Source organism: Cyphellophora attinorum (genome assembly GCF_001299255.1).
Source record: "Cyphellophora attinorum strain CBS 131958 chromosome Unknown Contig23, whole genome shotgun sequence".
NCBI classification, from domain to species: domain Eukaryota; kingdom Fungi; phylum Ascomycota; class Eurotiomycetes; order Chaetothyriales; family Cyphellophoraceae; genus Cyphellophora; species Cyphellophora attinorum.
This window is the reverse complement of record NW_017253251.1, coordinates 345,744-372,371: the sequence shown is the minus strand read 5'-3', so window position 1 is coordinate 372,371 and position 26,628 is coordinate 345,744. Positions and strand designations below refer to the sequence as shown.

The following is a 26,628-nucleotide window of genomic DNA, read 5'->3' as shown; positions in this document are numbered from 1 at the left end:
CCGTTCGACCCATTGTTGTTCGCGATGCTGCGTCACTCTTCTGCATTGTACGATAGACCAACGGGTCCTTGCATACTATCTAGCTCTTCACGATGAAGCGCTTTCGGAGCTTCCTGAGCCGCAAGACATCACAGTCCGCTGACCAGGGTGCGCAGCAGGCCAACGCGGGTCCACCGCCTGCTGAACCACACCCCCAAGCACCACCACCAGAGGCTCAGCCTTCATCTGACGGTGACTTCAGTGTCCAGGCGACGTCCAACACGCTCAACATCGCTCTGGTCAACCAGTTCCCGGCTGGCTCAACAGTGTATGCTGTCGTTTCCGGCCGCGCCATCTCCAACAACAATGCTCTAGTGCTCCTCCGCTCCGATGGACGTACGCCCTACTATCCGGCCAGTCCTTCGCAACCCGGGTCTGCAGTCAATCCCAACGACGTCGCCATTCGCCTTGGCGCAACAGGAAGCACCACCAACTTGACAATTCCCTACATTGCCGGCGGCAGAATCTACCTCTCGCTGAACGAACCACTAAAGTTCTTCATCAACCCCGGTCCCGCTCTCGTCGAGCCTGCCGTCGCCAACCCATCAGACCCAAACATCGCTATCAACTGGGGCTTCTGCGAATTCACATTCAACCAAGACCAACTGTACGCCAACATCAGCTACGTCGACTTCGTTTCCAGCATTCCCATCGCCCTTGCACTGTCGACCGTCTCTTCCAACCCGCCACCAGCCGTCGGGGGTCTGAAGCCAGGCGGCCTCAACGGCATCGCCGAAGCGCTCCGCGCACAACGCCAAGCCGACGGTCAAGGATGGGACCAGCTCATCGTGCCCGGACCCAACAATAGTGCCCTGCGCGTCCTCTCGCCAAACATCGCACGCGTCACGAACAACTCCCTCTTCAATGGTTACTTCGAGCCCTACGTCAGCCAAGTCTGGTCACACTACTCTGGCTCCAGCGTCCTCAGGATCGACACACAAGCCCAATGGGGCGTCGTCACCGCCGATATCGCCAACGACGCCCTCGCCGTCTCCGAGGGCTCCAACGGCGGATCTCAAAAACCAATCGGTGGTGGAAGCGGAACCACATTCACCCGCCCCTCCACAGCCGACATCTTCTCCTGCAGCACCGGGCCCTTCGCCACAGGTTCCAACGCCCTCACCAACACCGTCATCCCGCGTCTCGCGGCGGCGTTCAATCGTAGTACGTTGCTGAAGACAGATCAACTGCCTGCGCCGCAAAGCACGTACTACCAAGAGGCGGTGACTAATCACTATAGTCGGGTGGTGCACGAATGGAACTACGATGGGAGAGGGTACGCTTTTCCGTATGATGATGTGCAGCCTAGCGGTGGCGGGTTGGAGCAGAGTGGGGAGGTGCATGCTGGGGATCCGAAGATTTGGACTGTCACTGTTGGTGGTGGGTCGTAGTGGTCACGAGATGATTGAGTTGATCGGAAGCGTGATGGCGCAAATCTCAACGGTTTGGCTCAGTGATAGATTTGGCATATGAGTAACGAATCTGCATTTTGCTCTTGCAGCTTGTGGTCACAATGATGGCGCCTTCTTGCTGTACGTGATGGTCGCGCTTGCCTGAACATTGCTCCTGCCGCTCCTAGTCTTGAGTTCGGAATCGTGACTGGCTCTTCTGGGCGTCAGTCGCTCCTTCCACAACTTTGAGATGGACGTCACCACTAAGCTAGATTAGCTGCAACTTCCACCCCTGCTCAGAGTAAGACTTATGTCCCAGCGCACAGAATGAGTGCAGGTATAAGAATGAGTCTATCAATGGTCGGGGCATCATCATCATACCAAAGCCGGCAGCTACTCGCCAGACTCGGACTGCCATGTCGCTTGCTAAAAATGCTACAGATCTATCGTTAAATGTCGCAAAAGGCCTTCACAGACACCAATGTCTCCTGATCCATCTCATCTCCCGCCAGTTCCGTCCTTATCTTGACCTTACAGCTCCTTCCTTGCACTCTTCCACTCCGCCACTAACCCGCGATAATCATCAATAGTATATGGCTCAAACAACTCCCTGAACCAATTCACAGGATTCCAGCCCCAGCTATTCTTCCCTCCATTTGACTTGCGGAATGTTCTCAAACCAAGGTCCTGCATCCACATATCCCACAACGGCACCTGGTCAAAGACAACATCAGGGTGATATCGTCCGTGACCGTATGGTGCGCGGAGATGCCAGTAGCGTGTCCAGAGGGCGGTTTCGGTGTAGATCTTCCTCGAAGCCGCTGCCTGAGACTCGAAGTCAGACCGATTGCTGTTCTTGTTGCTGAGAAGCGGCGTGTTTTCACTTTCTCTTTCTTTGTCGTCGTCGTTGTTCGATATCGGGCCGTCTGCGCCATGATGTTCGTCAAGCTTTTGCAATCCCTCCAGGTGACCGGTCAAATATGCCCACGCCCACAGGCACTGGATCTCAAGCTTGACCGTGTTGGCCAAATGTGTCATCATGCCCAGGAAGACCAGGTCGTACTGGCCTTGGCCGGTCGGACCAGGAGGTGCCATTCCGCGCCACAGTCGCCATGGCGTGAACGTCGCATTTGGGTCGTCTGTTGATTTGTATGGTCTAACAACGTCGCTCTTGGGCCCCTGGAATGGTCCACCTAAAAGCCTAGGGAACTTTGCACCAATAGTCTTGTCAGCAGTCGAATTGAGCTCATCCCAAAAGCTCGTCTGTTGAGGAGTCAGACTGTTCGAGGGAAGACCAAGACCAGCGTGAGAGATCGAGGGATGGAACTTGATACTGGGCTGAGCAGAGAAGCCGGTCGCTGTGATGAGGACATCTGAGGGAATGGTGGTCGAATAGGCGTCCGAGAGATGGATGCTATGTGAGGAGAATCCAGCGATATCGGCGCGATGTATTTGGACCTGACCAGTGCGAATGTAGTGATATACATCGTTCGGCTGCGGGTAGTTGTATACTCCGGTCGCTGTGCCGTACCAGAATGGGCTAGAGATGTATGTTAGCAGTGAAGTACATGGGGTTCTCAGCTTTCCGAGACTATGATGAATTCGTACCTTTGCTCTGGCTCAAGAACATTCAAGCATGCCTCCTTCTGGTATTGGCAGTCGTCCAGTGTCACATGATGGATATCGCCCCAGAATGCTTGGGTGACCTTTTTGCCAAGCCAACTGTTGTGAAGAAACGATCGCAGCCTCCCCATGCCGTCATCCCATATGTAGGGCGACAAGCATGAGATGAATCTCCTGACCACTAGTCGCTCTCTCAAGGCCTTGAAAGGCCCCAGACTTGCCAATGGAGGAAACACCCAGCCGGGTCCTTTGCCTGACTTACGAATTACCCAATGGACTTTCTTCCCGGAGGCTGCTGCCAGGTGAACGGCGTCGTAGGCTGATTTAGCACCACCCAGCACTGTGACAGCCTCGACAGTCTCGTTGATGATGGCGTCTGCCTTCTTGCCAAGATGCGTCGAGTGTAAGATAGGGCAGTTGTAGGTGGTCGAGTCCGGTAGCTCGGGGTAATGTGGTCGATTGGTGATCCCAGTTGCAACGATCAGCTTCGCTGTCTCGTACCTCTGCCTCGAGCCGTCGGATTTTCGAACTTGGACCTGCCAGCCATTTCCCGACTCGAGGCGAGCGATCTCTTCAACATACGTTTCGAAGTCGATGCGGCGATATAGGTCCCATTTCTTGGCATAACTATCAAGATATGCATACATCGCCTCGCCGCTTATCGGTGAATTGTCTGGTACACCGAATGATTCGTCCATGGGAAAGTCTGAGAAATCGAGTCCGCCTCTTTGGTTGTTGGTCCGGAGCCCCAAGTAGAGGTTCTCCTCCGCCCACACCCCGCCAACCGTCTTGTTCTGCGCATGGTCAGCATAGTAAACACGGACTATGATGGCGCATATACCCATCGACGAGTCTGAAGTCGACATTTTGGCCTTCGCATTCGATTATCGTTTTTGCTGCTACCAGACCGGCTGTCCCTACGGGGCCGTAAGTAGTCTGCTAAAAGGGCCGCGTTCGCTAGAACTTCGGGACACTCACCAGCACCGACAATGAGTACCTCCAGCATTTTCACAAAATCGTCAACACAGGCGTCGCTGAATCAAATAGAACAAGAAGAGAAGAGCAACAGGATATGTGAGGCAACATGAGTTCCTCGCATAGCTGTTTGCGCCGCAACACTGCCGACATGGCAACGACCCACCAAGGAGGGATGCCTGGCGGACGGCTCCAGGCGTAATCACTACTGCAAGAGATCTGGCGCTGTCAGCACCGAATGTGAGCCATCGTTCAGCGGCCAACCGATTCGCCTAAAGGACAAGGTTATCCTGGGCCGAGCATCATTGGTAGCAACTTGGATATCGTAAAAGCGGGCGCAGGATTCTGCCATATGCGTGGTCCCGGAGTCAATGCCACGCGTAGAACGGGACACAGTTTTCAGGGTCAGATAGCCTATGTGGCCACTGCTGGACCTGCCTGAAAGGTGTTTCAGCCGCAAGAGTTGCCCAATAAAGTCGTCAAGCAATATTCGTGAGCCATCAGCTGCTTTTTTGGCTTGGGTGGCCTGTGTTGCAGTAGAAAGTTGCTCATGACGAAGTCAACCGATGATCGCTGACTTCGTTCGGTTTTCGAGGAAGCGTGGGACGCGGCGTGATGTCTCAAGAGCATGAGATGCAATCAGAATCTTCCGAGTTGGGAAATGTATCTAGGAAAACGGGTTGGTGGATGTCAGCCCTAAGATGTGTTGGCGCAAAGATTTCAGGGCTTGGAGGGTCTATGCTGTCATTCAGCTGACGCATCTACCTGCTTCAAATTAATCAATGTTCTCTCACTGCCACAACTTATTATTGTGTCGATGACTCGCAGCATGAGACTTTGTGCACAAATCATTGCAGTGTGGTGAGTGATGCAAAGTTGAGCAACTTGATAATATTTCGAGGAAAGATCTTGAAGGTGGCTTGGGGAGGCGCCTGCCAGTTGAACGACAGAAACCGAGTAGTCGCATTAGCAGATTCACTTTCGAATTGTGTACGCTGGACTGCAGCAGCTAACAGTGCTTGATGCTCAATCGCACCTTCCGGATCTCCAGAGAACGCATAAGCGTACAAGCGACTCAGAAGGGAGGCGCGACGCTTTTGCGCCCACGGCGGTCTATCTCACCAATTCGAAACATCCTTCTGAGTCTTGTCATCCGGCTGCTTGCCCTCGCCACTACTAATGATCTCGTCGAGAACCTTCACCAGACCTTGCACTTCTTCTATAGTGTTATAGTGTAGCAATGAACACCGCACGACGCCATCATCCACATCAGGTATCCCCAGCACATCCTGGCACAATCGCTTCGAGTAGAAGTGGCCAGCACGACAGCCGTAATTCGACTTTGACTCGATCGCGTCTGTGATGCCGAATGACTTATGGCCCTTCACTCGGAAGCTGATGACGGGCACTCGTAGGCTTCTATCTGAGGACGCCTCGCCATAGATTTTGATGATGTCGGGTTTCGAGCGGAGATAGTCCAGCAGGACACCCTGGATGGCCTCTTCCTGTCTCGAAATGGCATCCCACCCTGTTGAATCGAGGTACTCAACGATTCTGGGCACGGTCTGGACCGATTCGTAATTGCCTGCTGCAAGACCCAGCATCTCCTCGAGAGTTGCGGTACTCTTGAAAAAATGTCCCAGACTCTCAATCTCAGAGCGTGCTCGATCGCTGATATATAGCATTGCCATATGTGGACCGTAGACCTTGTACCAGCTGAAGCTGTATATGTCGACACCGAAGTCTTTCACATCGATCTTTGCATGAGGCGCATATGCGACAGCATCAGCTGCGAAGAGTGCCCTTGGATTGGCAGCATGCACAACCTCGCTCAAGGCATTAAGATCTGTCACTGTTCCGAGAATGTTGGAGGTGTGAGTACACGCGACCAGCCGAGTCCGCTCGTTGACCAGCTTCTTCAGATCCTCGGGCACCAGCTTGGGGTTACTGGTTGTGTCCTTCGACGGCACCCACCAGTTGACCTTTAGACCTCGCCACTTCGCCATCTGTAGCCAGCCAGCAATGTTGGCTTCGTGGTCAAGTTTGCTCAGGACAATCTCGTCGCCAGGCTGGGTCTTCAGAGCCACAGAAACATTTCGGAAATGCTGCGTCGTCGAAGGCCCGAAGACGACCTGCTCGGGTGCTGCGTTGATATAGCGGGCGCCAGCATTGTGACCTTCGGAGAAGAGTTTCGTTGATTTTTGAGCCACTGGGTAGGATGCACCGAGCTGTACGTTATGATTATTGAGATAAGTATTGATGCTGTCAATAACGGTTCCTAGTACTTGACTGCCGCCTGCATTGTCCATCTGAGCGTCTCGCGTTAGTCATGGCATTGAATCTGAGAGTTGGTCCCGTACAAAGACTTGCTTCTGGTTGAGCGCGGGGAACGCTCCTCGCACGGCGTCGACATTCATCCCCGCGGAGCCCATGACTACTTCGGTATGCTCTCGCCTAGGTGGATTCAGTTTCTTAGCTCGTTCACTGAGTATGCTGTGACTGTAGGTGACCTCTTTAATTTCTGTCTGATGGTCGAAGGTCAGTAGCGACTATTCTGGCCAATATCATCATCGATAGCTGAAGGTGGGCAAGGAGGATTTGTCCGCCGGTAACGTTACAACAGGGTCCAATCACGCCCGCCGGCGTACCTGACTTTCTAGGCTAGAAGAGGAAGTTGACCGACCATCCAGGCCTGGCGCCGGCTGACTGGGTGCTCCGCAGATTTAGAAGTTATGTTATTGAGTGAAGTTGAGACAGAGAGTACTTAAGTATCGACATACGACAAAGCTACACCTTAATCCGAATTTTGCCTTTCTTCCTGCTAACACACCAACGACCGGCTGCCATCAAAAAGCCACCCAGCAAGATGGTTGTTCCCGCCCAAATCCTCGCGCCATCCCAATTACCATCAGCATTCCGACTGCCAATGATCGTTCCTGTGACTGGCGTGCCCACAAGACTTCCCACCGCCATAAATACAAAGCACAGTCCCATGCGCTGCCCGAAGTGAGTCATGTCTTCCGTCAGACTCGCCACGGCGGCCGGTGGAAGCGCGAGCATCCCGCCGCTGAAGAAGCCGTATAGAACACAGATGACGAGCAGTGATGGCAGCGAGTCAACGCCAATCCAGGCATATGCGAGGGTAGCGGAGAGAATGGCGCATGGGATCTGGACATTGAGTGGTCCCAGCGTGTCAGATATGAAAGCTGGCAGGAAACGACCGAATGCCGATGCTGCATTTATGATGGGAAGATAGTAAATCGGATCGAGACTGGACACATTAATCGCTTCCGCCCACTGAAACCACAAGGTCAGTGTATTGTGCAGTGAAAGCTCAAAGGGAATACATACGCTCTGGACGAATTGCATGAACACATAGAAACCCAGCAAAGCCACCAACATGCCAGAGCAGTAGCACAGGAATGGTCCTTCCTTCAGTGCACTGAACGCAAAGAAACCGCCTCTTTTGCGTGGAGGCAGTCTCGGTCTTAATACGGCTATGCTCACACTCAGGGTCGCCAGTGATACAAACCCTAGTATCCGCAAAGTCCAGCCGAATCCGACGATAGGCAGCAATTTCTGACAGATGATGGGCAGAATAATCCCACCAACAGCACTCCCACTTGTCACGATACCGACAGCCATGCCGCGGTGCTTGACGAACCACGTGCTTGCTGTGCCAACACTCGGAACAAGCAGACAGCCCATGCCAAGTCCAACGCAGAATCCCTGTGATAAGAGTGCTTGCCAGTATGTATGCACTAGCGAGGCGAGCATAAGTCCAACGACAATTAGACCCGTGCCAGTAAGCAGGAGGAAGCGCAGATAGCCTGCGTCAAAAAGTCGACCACAGATACCGCCCATGAAGAGGAGCAAGAACGCCTGAATTGAGCCGATCCATGCTGCAGTAGAGGGAGACGCAGTGAACGGTGGAGGATGTCTGGCAGAGGGCGTCTCGTAGTATGCTTGAAATGCTCCGTATGCTAATATCAGTCCCCAAGTGTTGAACATGAGGAGAAAGCCACCCAGTATCTGCAGCCAAGCGATGAGGCCAACATCGGGGGGCGGGATTGTTGTCGTCGGTTGCTTCTCCTCAATGCCACTGTTTGCGGCTTCTGCCCCCCTCGTTGAAGGGTCATGTTCTGCGTCGGCTAGAGTCGACTTGTCGTCTATCTCCTCCGGCATTGTATTGATGTCGGTGTCCTGTGATGACCTCCCTCACGACGTTGCGCCAAGTACCATGTGCTAAGTCGAAGGGCTTGTGCCTCAGAAGTACAATGGACCTCAAGTCTCATGTGATTCCTGTGTATACCAAAGGGGACCGAGTGGTTAAGAGCCGGTTATTTAAGACTCTATGCTTCATTTCAAGGACACTTTGACCGTGCTGCACGCGTGCTCTTTGTCTGCTTCAAGTAGACTCAAGTAGGTGCTGCTCCACATGGTCCGCGGGCCGCACCAGTGAGTGATTGCCTTCGTCACTGCCTGGTGTAATATGCTTGCATCTCCGCGGACAGCTTTGATTCAAAGTCTCTCGGGTACGCCGCTGGTCACTCGTGCCTTATAATTATGATGGAAAGATCCAGCGGCTCTCTGAGAGTATGACATTGCTAAAGAAACCGAGGTCGCGATGGTGAGGTGTCTGTCATTTGGAGAAGGCACGGAGAACACCGACAGCGACATTTTGTGTTGGGGAAAGCACCAGCGGTGACGATGACAGCAGGAGCCAACGTCGCACTTCGGCTACAGCAGCAGCACTTATAGTCCTGCCTACAATGCAGTCAGTCCGTACTTTTGGTGCGCTCAGGCAGCACCAAGATTACCCCAATCCGACGATTCCCACGATAAGGGCAATCTCAAGTACAGCACCCACCGGCTGTGCCTGCATTGATAATGGCCGTACGACGCCCCATGGGCTGGCTGATAAGATGTGATTGCCAAGTTTCTGTACAGTACACAATCACACTTGTGCCTGGCCCTCCGCTGTTGTTGGTTGAGCCAGCTCAAGCGGAGCGGAACCTTACCTGGCATTGACATTCGGATGAAACCAGACTTTGTCAGTTCTTGGAAACCGGGATTTAGCAGACATGTTACCTCCATTGCCATTAATGTAGTACCCAATCTGGGCATGCAGACTGTCTGCGAGGTTTCGCGGACGGCATATATGCCACGGCAGTGACCCGACGCGTCCCTCTTGCTGAGGGCGCTCCCGTTACATGCCAGACAGACTGGTTGAGGACTGGTGCCTGAACCATCAAGCGACGAGTACCTTCAGAGTACCTTAGATCGAGGTTTGGTATATGACGCGATGTCTTCTGTGCTCTGCATCCCTTTCCCTACCTCTTCGTTTCTCACCACACTCAGTACAAGACCACGGCTTCTGCATTAGCAGCCTGCATCAACACACGACCAAACAAGGAAAGATCAACTTGCAGACGTATATCACCAACATCACCATAGCCGACACTATCATGTCTGTACGACCAATTTATGCGCCAATAGGCGCCGGCAACTTATCTTTGGCTGATTTCGCATCAACGCCTGCTGTATTTCAGAAGGTACAGCCCCCTGAGCCGTCCGAAGCGGCAGCGGCATTGAGACGTCTGCTATCGCAACAGCCGGGCACAACCACCGCGGCGAACACAAGCCTCGATGATCGATCAACTTGCTGGGAAAACGCCCGTCGAAATTGCAACCAGAAGTTGCAGCTCTGCCTCCAGAAAGTCGCAATAATAGCCAATAAACTCAATCCATTTGGGCCTCCGGAACCGCTTCTGACCGACGAAATGGCTGCTGCAGTCGATGTAGCGTACAGAGATGCCCAGGCTACTTACAGGCGACAAACAGAGAAGTGGGAAGCAAGCCACGAAGCAGAGCGGAAATTTGAGAGGCGGGAGTCAGAGCGACAAGCATCACTGCGAAGCTCATCGTCAGCATCAGATCGATCTGGCAGTCCGGAGGCGAAATCAATAACCTGGGCGACACAGATCAATTGTCCTTGTACGGCTCTCGGAACTGTACAGTCTTGTACGCTGCCGATCCCAATACCCCAAAGGAATCCTGACAAAGAATGGGAGGAGAGACGGAGAGCTCGTCACAGACCTAAAGAAACGCAAAGAGTCGAGAAACTTCGTCAGCTCAACGAAGACAGGCGTAGGCGCGAAGCACATGCCGCGTCTTTGGGGCGGCGACGAGTCGAAACGCTTCGTCAGCTCAATGAAGAGAGGCGTGGGCGCGAATTACATGCCGCACCCATGATGGTCTCGTGCTAGTCATGGCGTCAGGAAAGGGTTACAGCTTCCTCCGGGGCTCTGATCGAGTTGCTAGTGTGCTTGCAGAGCGAAGACATCGCAGCATCGAGTGTTGCTCTGCGAGGAACGATGGGGGTCTGGGAATGGGGAATGAGAGGCAAGTGTTAGTATGCCTGTGCGCGAAATTTCAGCTTGAATCAATTATGCATGTACGCCTGAGGTGCCAAGTGGAAGGCTGCAGCGAAGCACGAAGTATGCAGCGGAATCGTGGATCATGGCAAGGTGGAAGCTCAGTATCGGTTTAGTGGACGGTGAATGATGTTGCGGAAAGTAGTTCCTGCGGGTCGATGTCGCCAGGCATGTTGGCTAGCAGTGTGTATCGATATGAAGTACCTAAATCGTAAGAGTTTCTGTCCTCGTAAGCAATATGGCGAGACTTTGCTGTAACGGTGCTGCTCATGCGCCGTTGGGTGGAGGCAGGTCGGGTGATAACGACGTGGAAAAGGCTCCATTGGGAGTAAGGAGTTTGCCTTCTGCACTTCTCTTTGACTTATAGGGCATGCATCGCCGGAATGTGTCGAGACTTTCGCGAGAACTCTTCTTTCGGATGGTCCTTACACCCCAAAAACCCACCTTCGACGAAAATCGGTACAACCTGCGACGCTTTCGTAGAGCAGCTCTGACCCTCAGCTCGTTCGGTGGTACGTTGTGCAAGTTAGCTGCATGCGGCTTCAAGCCACTTACCAACGCATCGGTACCAGGCACGCCAGGGAAGGCAATGCCACATCCGCAGAGAAGATTTGTATGCACAGAAGATGAAGCATGCCGTTGCAGACGCATGGCTCACCGCCGCGCGTGAGAACAGCGCCCATCTGCCCCACCACTGCTCATCGAAAACGATTCTGGATGTTGCGTACGCCACCAGTTGGAAGCCGAGGTCGAGTTCATCAGGTTCTCGTAGCAAAACTCGCGGGCTAGGACATTCCCGCTGTTCCCGAAAGACTAGAACCTACTATGGCAGCATCAAAAAGGGCAGACTTGTGGGACCACATAGTTTTGCGAACCGTAAAGATCAAGTTTTTCAACCAAAAGTACATGATTGAGAAGCTGAACTGAGATTCCTTGGACAGAATCAGCAATGCAATGGCCACTGGCGGTAGGAGTGAAAATCGAGAGTCGAGCAGACTTGCCCTTCCCACCCAGGGCTTGTCCCGCAGACTCCCTTGTGGATGCCATGCAGTGGCTGTCTTGCATCGGAAGACACGTCGCAAGTCGTAGGTTTATAGCAGACATTCGTTGAGTCGTAAGTTCAGCGGAGAAGTATCTTACAGTTGTTGCGGAGATCAGAGTGTGCGCGACATTTGAACTGTGTGTAGAAGCGACGGTCTGACGTGCTATTTAGCTATGCTACATGATGTTGTTGCACACGCAAGTACGCACCTCTGAAAGCGGACAGCTTTGTGGGGTAGAAGTGCTCAAAAGCATTAGGGTTGGTGATGAGGAATTGAAATTATGGCGAAGGCATGTCGAGACGGATCATCTATGTACGGACGCCTATCGGTGCCGATATTGGAAGAGCGGCAGGCAAGGAGGCATGAGCTTGCCGGATGCGTTAAAGGCGCTTCGACTCGTCGATGAGTTGTCGGCATCGATGATTGATAGCAGATGGTATGGCGACTGAGCCTCGCGGAAGTTCGCCTGGGAACAAGTCGTGCGGACTGTGATTTTGTCCTGAACGATTGCATTGTGGTTGATGTTGACAGTGGTGACACTTGACAGCCAGAGTGTTGGACAGCGGCCCGTTGAACCGTTGATAAACTCAGCAGTAGCTTCTTTCGGGGGCGTTGAACTCTCCTCGACGAGAACGGACAGCTTGAGACGGAACGGCACATGGCATCTCCCACAAGTGGAAAGATGAGCCGCACGTTTTTACTTCTGCCAAAGTATGAAAACCGAGAATGTAAAAGTCTTTCCCCAACTGACGTCGTCAACTACCACGAAAGGTGAGTGAGTCAAGTCACCGCGGACAGCAAGCAAAAGGTATAGATCGGCAACAGTCTGAGTCGAGCCAGCGGAGGAGCATCATCACCTCGAGTCATGGATGGTGATATTTGGCGGAATCCCGACAAAATATTGTCCACGTATGAGACTAGTACGCGCAACCTCGCTTGAGCTGTTGAAACGCTGGCGACTTTTTCCAGCACCTCCTTCCTCGACATGCCTGTTGGGTTGATTGCTTCTGATGAGTCTATTTCGGAGGACGCCGCCAGCGACTGAGAGGACTAGGTCAGGATCTGTGAATGAAATTTCAGAGGCAAAGGACTCGAAGGAGCGCTTGACAAATTACATCCTAGTTCGCCGCGCATAGGGCTGCTCTCTGTGAATAGGGACCAGCCAGGTAGTGTTGTCCGTCGTCATGTCTCTCTCTCTCTTACTGATCTAATGTTTCTGCGGCGAGAGAATACGAGACCGAATCGGCCTTTGAGATTGGGTTCGATGCATCGAGATCTCGATTGCTTTGGGAGACCAGGAGCCACGCACTGCATCGTTACCAAAATGAACACTTGGTATCTCGATAAATCTGAATCGTGCAACTGACTCGATCAACGCGAGATACAGTTTCGCTTTTCTGACCACAGATCTGGGACACTCCCTAGCAACGTCGTACGGAACTGGTGACTTGCATTAGTGCGCGTTGGACCCTGTCACCCTCTAAACCCCCAATGTCGTTATTTCTGGATGGCTCTTGTGTGCAAGGACTGAGGAGAGCACCCTGTGGCACTACAGCCTGGCCCGTTTGGTGAGGAGACACCCATTCAAGCCCTAGTGTCGTGTGACGACCCCCTGTGGAATCCCGGTGGTGCCGGCAGGCCAGAGCACGCAGACTGTACTACAATGTGATCATTCCAGGCTCATGGACAGGTACATAACCTCGCCTCATCTCACGTGGACGTAGATCGTCTCGCGTGCAAATCGAGATGAGCCTGTCAGCAGCCCTGTTCGTTGCTGATCGCAACGTGTGGAAGTGATGCTGGTCGCGTAGGCATTCTGCTGCGGCGTCATGTCAGGGGCAACACTGCGATACGGGTTGATCACCATGTTGAAACCGAAAACGATGAGATCGACGGGTGAGGCTTCGAATGACGAACTGCGACGGTTGAAGCGTACTGTTCGCGCTAGGCTACGGATCGTTGGCGAGCGGCGGCTGATAGCGAAACTCTCTCTATGCAGCTCCCGAACTCAAGCGATTTTCACCAGCGTTCTGCAAGGTATGGAACTCAGCGTCGAGCTTCCCCGCCGTGGCTTTAAGCAGGTCATTCAACGGCAATAGGCTGCCTGGCGTCTTTTCAATATTGATTCCCAATCTTGGCCGCGAACTCCGACCTCACTCACTTTTCCGACAGAGCTACAGCGACTATCTACACAGGGCTTCCTTGCTAGTGACTCGTGCTTCTGTACCTATTCCCACATCGTCTGTATCCATTAGCATCCCACGCTGCAACCGGCTACTTTCGCTTATGCTGAATCTGCGACATCCTTAGATATTTGGTCACACCTACCGGAAACACACGCCTGGCACTTCAGATCTGAGAGGCCAGCAATGGTCCAATCGGCGCATCGCCAATCCTAGTCAGAAGCCCTCAGATGTCTGCCAGGTCGCGACCTCGCGATCGAGGTCCAGGTCTCTGATGGGCTGCACGCATCTCACCCCCGACCATGTCCACATCTCCACCGCAAGATTCTGTCACTTCCACATCTCCTCCACTCATTGTATGACATTCTGCCAATGTTGGCTCTCAGCTGTCATCGTTCTCAATCAAAGCGTACAGCGCTCGAACTCGTGCGGAGCTCGCCAGTCATGAAGACGTTTGTGCCTTTTGAGATGGCAGCTGAGCATGAGACCGTCGCATTCCATTCGACTTACAATATCGAATCCGAAATTTCTATCGAATACCCTGCCCAGCCCACATCTCTACATTCTCTTAGCCTCAAGCTTACGCCATCCCTGTCAAACTCTGCCATCGCCAGTATTTGGAAAGAACCAGCCACTATTACTATTCGAACAAGCACGATGACTCGAGGCTCTAAATGGACCCATCTGAGGCAGATTGCGCAGTATTCGTGTGGGCAGCATACCACCATCATTTTTGCTTGTCCCATTTTGTCTTGGCCCAATCGACCATCGCCCTTTCCAGTTGCTGCTTCGCCACGGAACGGCGCTCCCGCCACTGCCGGCTAGTCTAGTACCAACCTGACCAGAGACCATCGCCAAGGGATCGTTCTTTTCTGCTTGAGTATCCCAGAGCCTCAGATCGGACTGGTTCTTAACCCCCACCGAATCTCACTATAGCGCGCTGGACATCCCTGCGCTGGAATCCCTGTTTGTGATTGACCTAGCTCTTTCCACAAGATGATATAGATCTGTATACTTCGTCTATTTCGAATTATGCTGCAGATCTGGACTACACTATTCGCCTTACTCTGCAGTGCTACAGTACTTCCTGCTCTAGAACAAGTACATCCACCATACTGCTCAAAGCGTTTCTCACGGTGCTGGAAGACTGACACTAGCCACAACCACTGTCTTCTTTGCCCGCTACTTGGCAGGGTCTGATCGACCGTCTGGGACGCGAGGCAAGTATAGCATTGAGCAACTTCCGCCATATTCCCCGTTGTCGACAACTTTACATGGACCGCATGTGCAATGACGGTCCTGTCTCGTCACAGGCAAATGAACTGTTTCTCATACACTGCCCACCCTGAACTTGGACATCTTGGACACCTGAGAAAGCAACGGCTGGGCACAAGCAAGACGATGCCTCCTCAGAGGCTGAAGGGGAAACTCAACCGGAGGCCAGGAGCTTGTGAACCGTGCAGGAAGCACAAGATCAAGGTAGGTCACCTTGTTCCAGGATGGTGTCAAGTGCTCTTCTCACTCGACAACAGTGTACAGGAGGAGAACCGTGCGTCCAGTGTGAGAAAAAGAAGAGAGGCAAGATCAAGGAGCCCTGCTACTATGATCCGAAACATCTCTCGGGCAACAAGACCAGGAAAGATCGTGCCGGTAAAGTAAAGAGAAGGATATCACGAGGGCTCGAGAATGAACAGCTTTGGATCCTGCACGAGGAGTCCTCAGGTGAGGAGTCAGTATCAACGCCACCAGCCAGCGACCATGCATATGCCGAAGAGTTGGGCCCATATGGGATGTACAGATGTATCGATCAGGCAAGTCTTCTCGCGCAGTTGCCGTCCTAGGGGCTAACACTCCTCAGTTCTACTGCCTATCTGGTGCTGCGCATAGTCTCTCCTCATCTCGTGCCACAAGACCTTGCAGCGGGCTTGAGTTCTTCGAGCCCAGCTCCGGATCACTAGTCGAAGCTGCGCAACTCTCGGAGAGCCAATCGGACCACAGTCTGCAGTATATGCTGCCCGATACGGACCTCGAGAACATATCTCCAGACATGCAGCGCATAGCCTGGCACGCTATCAACATCGTAGGTCGTCGTCTGGACAAAGGTCGCATCCATGAAGCAGCCACTTTCTCAAATGTCCCGTCACTGATTGGGAATTATCACGCATGTGAGTTCAATCCTTGCAGAGACATGAATGCAGGAAGTGACTGACCCACCCACCCAGTGAAGGCGAAGAAGTCTAGGAACAGCGCTCGGGGCAAGGAGAAATCTTCCGCGGCGGTTGAGAACACAATTCACGGACTCATTGTCGACATTGAGATACGAGTAAAGATGCACCTCGGACGCCCACTTGAGCCACAGATCAAGCCACCAGCTGGCATGATACCCGCTTGTGCAACAGTCACAACATCTAAGGACCCCTTTGCCCAGCTACAAGCGGCGAGGGCAGAATATCGGCAGACAGCAGTGCGAGCATTGACACTGCTACCAGATTACGACACTGACTCGCCATCAGCCGAACAGTACGCGGATCTATGCAGTCTCTTCGACCAACTCCGGGTCCAAGAATCCTCCTTCGCCGAGATCAACAGCCTTGCCGGCGATAAACGAGCTCTTATTGCCGTTACCGATTACCAAATTGAGCACTTGTCCATGGCAATGATACTCGCGTGTCACCTTGGTAGCAGTCGTTTGCCGGACACGAAGTATCAACCTTCCCAGTTCACCACAGATCTCAATGGTGACTCGCAAAGCGCATCGTCCGGCGTCACCGAGTACGTATGGGACACTGTCATCATTACTGGGATCTGCCGTCGACTCCTCCAGGTCTTCTCCTGTTTCACTCTGCATGCGAGTGACCCAGAATCGGAGACCTGGACACGATCGTTTGCGGCATACTCTGCGGCGACCATAATGTGTGTCTCTCTGATGCATTCGACCTCGCCGGCGGCTACGGATCTGGCACTTGTGGAGACCACCATGGACTACTTCCGCACGGTCAAGGTCAACGAGGAGTCTTCTTTCACCAACTTAGCTCATGCCAAGCTGGAAGAACTTCACGCTCAGGTCACAGAGGTGGTCGGCGATACCGTTGTCAACGCTGCCAATTTGATCAAGCAGGAGGTATCCGAGACTCACATGAAGACAATCTCACGCGCCACAACGCCGGTCAGAGGCGGGCTCAAGCGTAAACGGGGAGGCCGATCGGCATCTGCTCCCAGATCTGCCAAGCGGACGAAGGCTGAGGTGGACTTTCACCATCAGCCACCGTCAGCCGCCCTCGACTACGGACAGGTGCTCCCCACAAATACTGTTGACACGACATGGACGAATCTTGAACAACCTCCAAGATATCCGCATGCGTACGAGTCATCTGTACCAACGTCAGCAAGCTCCTCCTTCGGGGGCAGCTCATTGCCGTTGGAGCAGGTTCCCACTTATTATATTCCAGTGTTCGACACGGATGTGTATTTGAACAACTCTCTGCCACCGGCACCGGAAGATTCCGAACCTCGCTATCAGTTCCATCCCCCTGAACTCGTTCCATGGCCTCCTCGAGAGCCGAGCTATTACTTGCAGCCTCAGTCATCCGGATACTGGCCGGCTCCAAGCAGGGCAAACGACAGTGCGATGCCCGCCGCAGCGCAACTGCAGACGCCCGATTTCAATTCACCCATGACGTCATTGCAACAGAGCCCATGGCAGTCCACGCAACCCATTCCGCAGTGGACTGGACAACCTCATCCCGAATCACGACGGAGTTCATCAGTTGGCATCACATCACGAATGACTTCTTATGTTCCTGAATTCACGCAGGACACGCACTTCATGTCCTCAGCACCATATCAGCATATTTACGGCGGTACAAGCACGCATATTGATGTCATGGGGAAGTCACCTGAGTACTACAATGCGCCCCATCACACTCACGGCAGTCATGGCGATACATGGGTCCACGTAGATCCGTATGCCCACGACGAGAGCACCCACACACATTGGTAGGTAGACCAACATCAGCATCAGCATCAGCATCCGCATCAGCATCAGCATCAGCATCAGCATCAGCATCAGCATCAATCTCGGTGGTCGCATTGACGACGACATGGAAAGACAACGTTTGCCATGAGGCTCAAAAGGCTTCCGCTCTTCCAACAAAAGTAAATCATGTACTTGTACGATAACCTACGAATTGGGACGACAGAACAGACCATGGTCTGATTCGAACAGACCAAGCTTACAGCACAGGAGCACAAAGGCGGCAGCGATGAGCCGGTTGCATATGGTCGGTGGCACATACATCAAGAGCTGATGTATATATTTCCGGGGTATTCTGTGTTCAGTTTCTAGTTCAAATAGTCTGCGCAAGTCGGACAGCAAGCGGCAGCACTGTCGTTTTCGGGCGGCGCCCTCTCGGGCATCTATATCCCTACAAGATTCATTGTCCCATCATCAGACGTTTCCTTCTTGTAGTGCGTTTCCGGGCACAGAAGGCGACTATCTGCGCTTGCTTTGCCGTCGCTGCTTTTCGTTTACCATCGTTCGCGACATGCGCCAGCATATGCCCCGTGCACCACAATAAGGATTGACACGCCCGTAATAGCCCCTTCGTGTCGTCGGAAGCAACACGACCACACTGACTACTCCTGCTCAGCGTCATGGAGCAACAACAATGTGATGCTCGCTCCAATGACTTACCCAAAAGCTACAGAGGATCGCCGCCAACACAGCAAGGTTCAATTCTGAGCACACCCACAGGATCGTTGGTCGCAGAGTGTTGCGGCAGAGATGGAGGGACTGACGATCGCTCTTCTGGTCGTGGGGAAGCGGTTGACAGAGGAGGCGACGTTGGACATGCATGTTGTGGAAGAGGCTGAGAGAGGATGTCGTGGTCTATGAGCAGATTGATGTCGATCAGTATATGGAGGATGGTGAAAAGTGCTAGCGTGATCAGTTGCCTGCTTGACTTGATGTCTTGCCTGTGGGTTGCCACAATTCACACACTACCCTTCACCTTGCCTGCTTCACGTGATCTCTGCTGCCTCTGATAGCCGGACCATGGCTGCGTGACAAACGCGTGACTCTGTGATGACTCTGTTTGTTTGCCTAGCACCTGCGCCAAATCTACACGAGGGCCGCCTCAGCCCACCCGAAAGTTGTTGGTATTACTTACCTATCATCACACAAGGAGGACTCCAGCGCACCTGCAGCTGAGACACACAGCGAGTTGCCAGATGACAGAAGCTGCGGCAAAACCTGCGATGGCAGCACCGACCACGAAATGGCTACAGCTCACTGCTGACCCGATCTCAACCGCGAGTGTGCCAGCGCAGCAGAGTCCACGAGCGACTCCAAAGCTGCCACTGCCAACAACTCAAAGTCCGAACTGAAGCCAATCACTGCCAATGGAAAGCAGTCAACGAAGCCGCTGTGGTCGCAGATCATGGCCAGACCACCACCTCCAGCACCCTCGTCGACAGCTACTGCACCATCAGCAGAAGCTAATATCACCCCTGCATCCATCAAAACCACTGGCACAGTCGACAATGCTGCAAAGCAAAACTTGGGCATCAACATCAACGGGAGCACTCCTGGAACTCACAAGTCGACGACGAACTCCGACGTACCCAAGCGCGTTGCACCCGCCGCTAAGCAAGAATCTCCAGTTACACCTACCATGACCAAAGACCAAGCCCTCGCCCTACCAACATCTCATTTCGTTGACAGAGTCTCTCGGACCAATGACCTCATCGAAGACATCTACAACTCCCCTATCTCCCTGTCTGCTGCTGCCAGGAAACACGGCTTCGCTTCCGCCGAAGATGCTGGTGTCGCGCTCGCTGTCTTCGCACATCAGTCCAAACGCTTGTTACAGAGCCGTCGCGTGTACAAAGACACTATGCTGTTGACAATGGCCAAGGACAAGGACGGATATAGCGGACAAGACATCGGCGAACTGTATACTGAAGCTTGGAATGAGAGGAAGGAGCAAGACAAGGAGAAGCAAGTGCAAGGTGTCAAGAGAAATGAGGGGCAGTTGCGTGCGAGGCAACGCGATCGTGAGATGAAGCGTGAAGGACCGACGCCGGGACTGAATAGTGCTGCAAATGCTGGTAGGAAGAGCATCGGCAGTGGGCGTAAATCTGCTGCTTGAAGTGGTATACATTCGGAGAACCTTCGCATATGGTTGTCGGAATTGGGAAAGTGGCACCGTTTGTCAGACGAGCTGGCGTGCATGAGAGGGCGAGCAGCAAGCCACGAAGCAATGCGACAAGTATTCTCGATGCCCATCATGCGTTCGACGCGACGACATGCGGTCCAGTCAGGATTCATGGGTGACAAGCGGATGGGTCTATGGTGATAGTTGAACTCAAGACACAGATCACCTGGGCTTGAGTTGCCAGAAGAGGAGAACCTGGCGTTGTGTCGGAAGGCTTTCGCATGTTGGTACATGCGATATACATTCCCCTCGTACCATTTGGGGCAGTCCACGAATTGGACATGAGGACCTGTACTGGCTTGGATCAAAGCTTGGGACCAGGCCGTGGTGGACGGTCGAACGATGCCTTTGCAGCGCTGCGGCGACTCGAGTGTACCTAAATGGAGGTAGCGACAATATGATGGTCTCCTTGACCCGCTCATCAACTTGCCAGGCGCACTAACTTCGGTAGAAGCACGAATACAGGCCAGCAAGTCGTGAGGTCTGGTCACAACGCAGAGTTGATGGCAACATTGGTGTATGGCATGTGTAGTTGCCGACAAAGACGCACCGTTGCTGATGCGACACGCTCTATGTCGCAGCGAATCTGATGAAGTTGAAGATGGAAGCAAAATTGAAGTAATAAAAAGCCTTCGGCGAGAGAGTCGCACCCGTAAGCCTATTCTGCCCTATTTGCGACAGCCATGTTGGGGTAAGAGCTGAGAGTGGCCACTGCCTTTTCCCTTTCTTGCCTACTCCTTCCTTCTCTCTATTCAACTCTCCTGCGCACTGCCACTGCTGTCAGTGTAAAAGGTAAGCACATCGCCCCGTGGAACCTACGATGGAGTGCTTCGTCGATTCTGATTCATCGCCCGGAAGAGTCAATGTCAACTGCTGCCGAGCTCTCACAATTTTGGCAGTGCCAACCGCTGTGCTTCGTATGGCTCTCGCTTAGGCACGAACTAGCGGGCTGCAAAGCCGAGTAACCTGTGCACATCCTTATGACGGCTGTTCGCCGACTTGATGACCCATAATCTTGGCTTCTCAGTCTAAAAAGCCTGGCGGAATGGCTCATATCTCTGTTGATCATCGCGGAGCTCATATCACCCGAAACTTCGCTTCCCACTCAATCTGACAACTAAAACCGACACATGACACTCACTTAGGTCCCAAAAGCCTGATATGTTGGCACGGGTCCATGAGCGGGGGCCATAGCCTCTGTACGGCCACGTCATAAATGGCGACCATTGACTCGCCCACTATGCTGGACGGCCTCGTGCAGCAGCCGACACCACCAGACTTGGAAACCGCCGGCGCCAAACCCTGGGCTAGCGGTCGCGTTCTGAGCAAGGCACAGAGAGATCGGAAGCGGGAGGTAGACCGTATCAGCAAGGCAAAAAGGCGACGCGACAACACCGAGAGTCGCGACACCGTTGAACACCTGAAGAAGCAAGTCGAAGAGTTGACTCTGAAAGTCAAGACACTAGAGCACGAAGAATGGCAACGACTTGAACGGACCGAGATCAACACAAGGCAGCTTCAACATGACTTTGCACCCCACGCATACCACTTCCATCAGCACTCTGTGCATTCGACGTCTGCATCGTTTGTCGCTGCGGCACCAGCCTCATCGGGTTTCTTTCATTCCACGCTCGACAATTTACAGACCTTACCTTCATTCACACCTGAGTCGACGGACTACGTTCAAGCGGCTGCTCATGAGTCGTCGGCAATAGATGCGTCGCCTACGATCCAACCACCACCACTACTACCTGGAGAAGTAGCTGCTACATCTCCGCTCGCTGCGGGAAGCACGTCGGTGCCCTTGGTCAAGGATATGTTCAACATGCTGGTGCACGAGGCTCGGTCGGCTGTGAATTCAAGCACTCGTCACCTGGTTGTGACAGACACTGTGCTGACACAGGACGCTCTGATAAGAGGCGTCTTACATGGCTGGCCGTCGGTGCTTGACTTTTCCTCAGACAACAACTCAAACAGCCCGTCGAGCTTGCTCTGTTGTCCCATCCTCCGGACTGTCTCGAAGCTAGATGGAGTTATATTCTCCTTCTCGTCTGTATCTACACGACTCATCAGCCTGCGAGCTATTCATCTGATGTTCCTATACGTCACGTCTTGCATCCCAATATCAGAGCTACCACCTTGGTATCGACCACGTCCAACACAGCGGCGTTGGGAACATGATCCTGTCATCGACTTGCTACCCTGGCCCGGCCTACGTGAGAGAGCCATTATCGAGACAGATCTCATCAAACAGAACCATCTATGGCGTTCGATAGTAAGCCTGTTCAGCTTCAATTGGCCATATGCCCAAGAACTGGCGGTGGTCCAACTCGGTCCAGATGCATCTAGTCCGACCACTGCCGTTGCTGCACACTCGCAATCGCAAGCTATCACAACAACGGGCGGCCTCAACAGCCGATACATTTTCTCCGATGCCTACAATGCCCAGATGTGGGACATCCGGATGTGGAATATCTCGCTGGAGTTCTTCGAGTCCTTCCCACAACTTTACGATGACATCGTTCCCAAAGCATACGTTGCGCCTCTCTATCTGCGTCCGTCAGGCTCAGGCTCGTCGGCAGCTGGACTGACGGCCGCAAGTATGTCTCCATCAGCAGTCCGCCAGTGGCATCAGCCGCCGCGTCAGCTCACGCAGGGGGGATTCGTCCCGAACAAGAGGAAGATGCAGCGGAATTTGACAGTGGCAACAATGCCGTCATCGTACGGGCCATCTCAGAGCCCTACGCCAACTTTGTCCGCGACTAATACTGAGGGAAGTAGTGATAACACGGAGGAAGATCACGGCTAGAGGCTTCGACGACGACCCGATGCAGCGGACGACAGCTGTACCTGCTTACAGATGTTGTTGTCGGGTGTTTAAATGTGAGCTAGACCATGATCAAGGCCGATCTGCAAGAACGCGGAATAATAATTACCATTAACATTCTTGGATATTACCTACCAGCTCTTCTCGCCTGGTTCACACCGAAGATCCATAGTGCTCAATAGTCTTCATCATCGTTCTCATCAGCATCATCCTCGATAGCAGCCACCGCGGTTGCCCTTTCCGGTCCATTCAGCTCTGTCCTGTCGCTCTCTCGCATCGTTCAAGCCGATTAAGATCTCCACCAAATAGCCTTCTTCCCATCGCCAAGAACAGCACCACCGGTCTCGCTCGCCAACGGCGGCGCACTCGCCGTATGTGTGGTATTCGCGTTACCAGACGTACTGAGATCTTCGGTGACCTTCTTCGTTCCCGTGGCGGTATCGAAGCCGAAAATCGTGCGATTGAAGAGCTGGAGAGCGGCAATGGGTTGGTAGTAGGGAACTTCATGACCTGCTTCGCTGATTGTGGTGAAAGAGGGATGGTCAGCTGTGCTCGCACAAAGAATAGCTTTGTGGGTGAGGGTGTGGACGTGAACGAGCGTTCGAGCGGGGCAAAGTCAGACTTACTAGATGCGAGTGAAGGAGAAGTTGCCATACTCCCTCGTCTCTCCATACTGCACGCCATCCACCACCATAGGTGTATAGCCCGCCGCATTGAACTCCTCGGTATTGGTGTATTGTACTCCCTTACTCACTGCCTCTCCACCGAACCAATTGCAGATATAGTCCGCATCGCCATAGATCATCGATACTCTGACAGAAGCATTCAGGATTGCTTCCAAATCTTCCTTGAAATTTGGGTAGACGAAATCACCGGTCTGCTGGAAAGCGTAGTAGATGTCGTTGTTACTGAACGAGGTGTAATTTGTGTCGACGCCGAGTGCTGCTTGCGTCTCGGGCAGGTTGAGAAAGTCGACCATACAGTCGGGTGGGGTAGGATCATCGTAGGGATGGCGGATATCGTAGACGCCGCGCTCTTGAAGGACTTCGTAGGGTCCTTCCACCTGTGGGTCGATTTGTGTCAGTTGCCTGTCTGTGGGAAGTTGAGTTGGAGAGACATTGGGGCCTTACATTGTCTCTGCACATCAAGGCTGCTTCTGCGCAAACAGCTTGGCCAACAGCTGTGCTTTGGTTCGCGACGTTGCAGTAGGTGAGTTGGTCGAGACAGCCATTCGGCATCACTACTGCCCAAGAAGCATAGTTATACATGGTATCGTTGAGAGCCTTGATGCCGTAGGTGTTGTAGTTGGCAAATTCCTGCGGCTTGGTTAGCGTATGCCTGCGGTCTTCACCATGCTGCAGGACTCACTGGGTAGTACGGTGCCTGAATTGCTTCGTCGATAATGGCGTTGATCAGAGTGAGAGAGCTGAACTCCAGTTCTTGTCCCTGAATGGTACCGTTCTTGATGAGCTCGTTCTGATCGTAGAAGTATTTGAAGAAGGCTGGACCATAGTGGCCGCCATACGACTCGGTAGCCAAGTTGAATGTCGTTGAGCTGACGTTGCTGTCGAGCTGAGGGAGAGCAGAGTAAAAGCCCTGTACCACTTCCCACGCCGCGATTGCGGCAAGATCAGTCGTGTCGATAGCAGAAGGGTCGAACGTAGGATATCTTCCATCTGGTTCGGCTTCGTCTGCTGGAATGAATTCTCCGAATATGCCCTTCGATGCCTCTGCTTTGCCGCCGTAGCTGAAGCCTACACCAATTGGCTGACTCAAAAACAGCATGTTCGAGACTTCGTTCCAGGCGTATGGATTCAGTGCTGTCACCAGGTCTTCCGTTACGTTGCAGGGCCCAAGTTCTGCTGCTTGTTAGCTCGGCTCAATCGATACAGGAGTAATGCTTACCTTGGAACAGGCCGATCAAGCTGTCGCTACCAGGACCACCATTCAGCCAAAGTGTCAGAGGGTCGTTGGCTGGGTCCCTTCGCGATTCGAAGAACCAGAAAAAGCTATGCACGTCTTGACCGAGGTTGATGAAGCCGGCATAAGAGTTGACACCTGGAGTTGTTTCGCAGATTCCCTCCTTCCCTGGCTCCTTGTAGGTGATGTTCGCGCCACTCGGGCTGATGATAGTCTGAACACCTTCAGGCTCTGCTGGGAACTGTCGTGGCAGGACTTGGATGGCAGGACCTTTGCGATCACGACTCCGAGGTTGGACCACGGGGCCGGGCTTGAATGCGTCTGCGGAGGCAGCTAGAAGTGCCAACGAGGCAGCTGCTGTTGTGAACTTCATGATGGTCTAGTACTGCGCATCTGTAGTCATAAAACAACAAAAGGGTGGTTGCTGCAGAAGAACAGGTCTGTACCGGCACGCAAAGGTCTGCTACTCGGACTGTGTATGGAAGAGAGACAAACCTGGAATCGCTTGCGGACACGCGACTTCTTTCAAATAACGCGACCAGCCTACCTGCATTGACCTCATAGCCTTCCGCGGCGCAGCTTCCCATGTTCGGTGTACCCAGTCTGGGTCAATCACAATTGCAGTCGTATGTCTGCCTGTCGAGCTAAGAGATAGCTAGGTGGCGAGCTTGAAGCTCACAAGCTCACCAAGCCAGAAAATGCATTTCCATGACGTTGATGGGATTCGAGTGCAACATCGCGGTGAGCTAGCCAGGGAAATCGCCTTGCCGATTGGAAGTTGGCCAATCAGTAGGTCCCGGTGACTACTGGTCAGCCGTTGGACGAAGCTTGATATGGCTAGTAACATGTAGGTACCAGCTCGATCCTAGTCCCCATGCAGACCTCGGTAATGCAAGCAGTTGTCTCGATATCATTGTTGAGGACCTTCGGAAAGTGTGCGGACCATTTTGTTGCCGCCGGAGTCAATGTGTAGCAAAGTTCAGCATCATATCAAAAGGACCCCTCGCAACTTCCGGATCTCTCGCCAGTGGCAGTGACTGATCGAAATTCAGCGTTTGATACCTCTCGGCCGGCTCCCAGGTCGACCATGAATCTCCGAACCATTGTTTGACACAATCCGGGAGGACCGACTGAGAGGACAGACAAGCACCTCAAGCACTCGTGCAAAGATTGCGCCACCAGGGCTTATCTGTGTCCCCGCATGTTAGTGGTTCGGAGCTAGGTACTTAACGGAAGGAGAGTTAGGGCTCGGCGGAACATTGTCACATCGTCGAGAACGTAAATTTAGTGATCGACCGGTGCTAATACCCGTTGGGCAGTCCTCGGCCTTTGAGAGTGTGGGCGCAAGATCGTTCTGGAAAAAGGCTGGCATGTCTGTGGCGTTGATAGCAGACGATATCTGGGTTGCACCAGAAGCAGGCCGGCTTAGCGATCGAGAAATCAGGAATGAGTAATGAGGTAAATGTTCTTGCAGATGATGCAACGTTATCGAGTTGCTGCCACCGGGCTTCAACAATGTGTATTGCAGTAGGTGGCAGACGATCGACGTACAGGCATGTTGTGAACTTAGTGCTTCGGAACTCTCGAAGCGCTTCGTATTTCTCGCAAGATGTGTAACCGTCAGTATCCGCAAGCAGGCTGTAGTGTGCACTGTGGAAGCGGTGGTCGAATCTGTGTCGATCAAGCAGTTCAAGGATAGGCGTGATGGTTACAACCCTGCCAGTTCTTCGCGAATGTGATTTGGGAAGGCACGAAGCTGGGAGAAGAAGAGGCAGTCGCTAACAATTACATGCTCATTGGGATGATATGCCAGTCTATATACCTGTCCATCCGTATTGGGAATCTCCTCATTGAGAAAGTAAGCTCAGCCATGCGAAGGGTCCTTAGCCGTCCGGCCATACCATTGATCCACAACTCCTCTGCGCCAACTGAGAATCGCTCTCGTCCTGTGCTTCAATCCTTCATAACATTGTCC

The 26,628-nt window shown here is 53.0% G+C and overlaps 7 protein-coding genes across 7 annotated transcripts; 4 read left to right on the top strand and 3 right to left on the bottom strand.

Moving 5' to 3' along the window:
- Window positions 1–92: 92 nt before the first annotated feature.
- Window positions 93–1,430, top strand: AB675_4029 (Glucan endo-1,3-beta-glucosidase; the record flags this gene model as incomplete). Its single annotated transcript, XM_018144136.1, has 1 exon — window positions 93–1,430. The coding sequence occupies one exon, from the start codon at window positions 93–95 to the stop codon at window positions 1,428–1,430; it is 1,338 nt and encodes a 445-aa protein (XP_017997478.1).
- A 531-nt stretch (window positions 1,431–1,961) lies between these two features.
- On the bottom strand, window positions 1,962–3,919 carry AB675_4028 (uncharacterized protein; the record flags this gene model as incomplete). Its single annotated transcript, XM_018144135.1, has 2 exons — window positions 1,962–2,970; window positions 3,039–3,919. The coding sequence occupies 2 exons, from the start codon at window positions 3,917–3,919 to the stop codon at window positions 1,962–1,964; spliced, it is 1,890 nt and encodes a 629-aa protein (XP_017997572.1).
- A 1,227-nt stretch (window positions 3,920–5,146) lies between these two features.
- AB675_4027 (putative transporter MCH4) lies at window positions 5,147–8,213 on the bottom strand (the record flags this gene model as incomplete). The annotated part of the gene is made up of 4 exons (XM_018144134.1): window positions 5,147–6,337; window positions 6,389–6,553; window positions 6,855–7,325; window positions 7,380–8,213. The coding sequence occupies 4 exons, from the start codon at window positions 8,211–8,213 to the stop codon at window positions 5,147–5,149; spliced, it is 2,661 nt and encodes an 886-aa protein (XP_017997536.1).
- A 1,283-nt stretch (window positions 8,214–9,496) lies between these two features.
- AB675_4026 (uncharacterized protein) lies at window positions 9,497–10,283 on the top strand (the record flags this gene model as incomplete). The annotated part of the gene is made up of 2 exons (XM_018144133.1): window positions 9,497–10,042; window positions 10,095–10,283. 2 exons carry the CDS (start codon window positions 9,497–9,499, stop codon window positions 10,281–10,283), a joined length of 735 nt encoding a protein of 244 aa, XP_017997475.1.
- Window positions 10,284–15,449: 5,166 nt separating this feature from the next.
- On the top strand, window positions 15,450–19,840 carry AB675_4025 (uncharacterized protein; the record flags this gene model as incomplete). The annotated part of the gene is made up of 4 exons (XM_018144132.1): window positions 15,450–15,491; window positions 15,550–15,856; window positions 15,914–17,654; window positions 19,015–19,840. 4 exons carry the CDS (start codon window positions 15,450–15,452, stop codon window positions 19,838–19,840), a joined length of 2,916 nt encoding a protein of 971 aa, XP_017997549.1.
- Window positions 19,841–21,122: 1,282 nt separating this feature from the next.
- AB675_4024 (uncharacterized protein) lies at window positions 21,123–22,715 on the top strand (the record flags this gene model as incomplete). Its single annotated transcript, XM_018144131.1, has 1 exon — window positions 21,123–22,715. One exon carries the CDS (start codon window positions 21,123–21,125, stop codon window positions 22,713–22,715), a length of 1,593 nt encoding a protein of 530 aa, XP_017997494.1.
- Window positions 22,716–23,022: 307 nt separating this feature from the next.
- AB675_4023 (Carboxypeptidase-like protein) lies at window positions 23,023–25,026 on the bottom strand (the record flags this gene model as incomplete). The annotated part of the gene is made up of 5 exons (XM_018144130.1): window positions 23,023–23,251; window positions 23,360–23,685; window positions 23,864–24,049; window positions 24,102–24,592; window positions 24,639–25,026. 5 exons carry the CDS (start codon window positions 25,024–25,026, stop codon window positions 23,023–23,025), a joined length of 1,620 nt encoding a protein of 539 aa, XP_017997531.1.
- Between the last annotated feature and the right edge of the window lie 1,602 nt (window positions 25,027–26,628).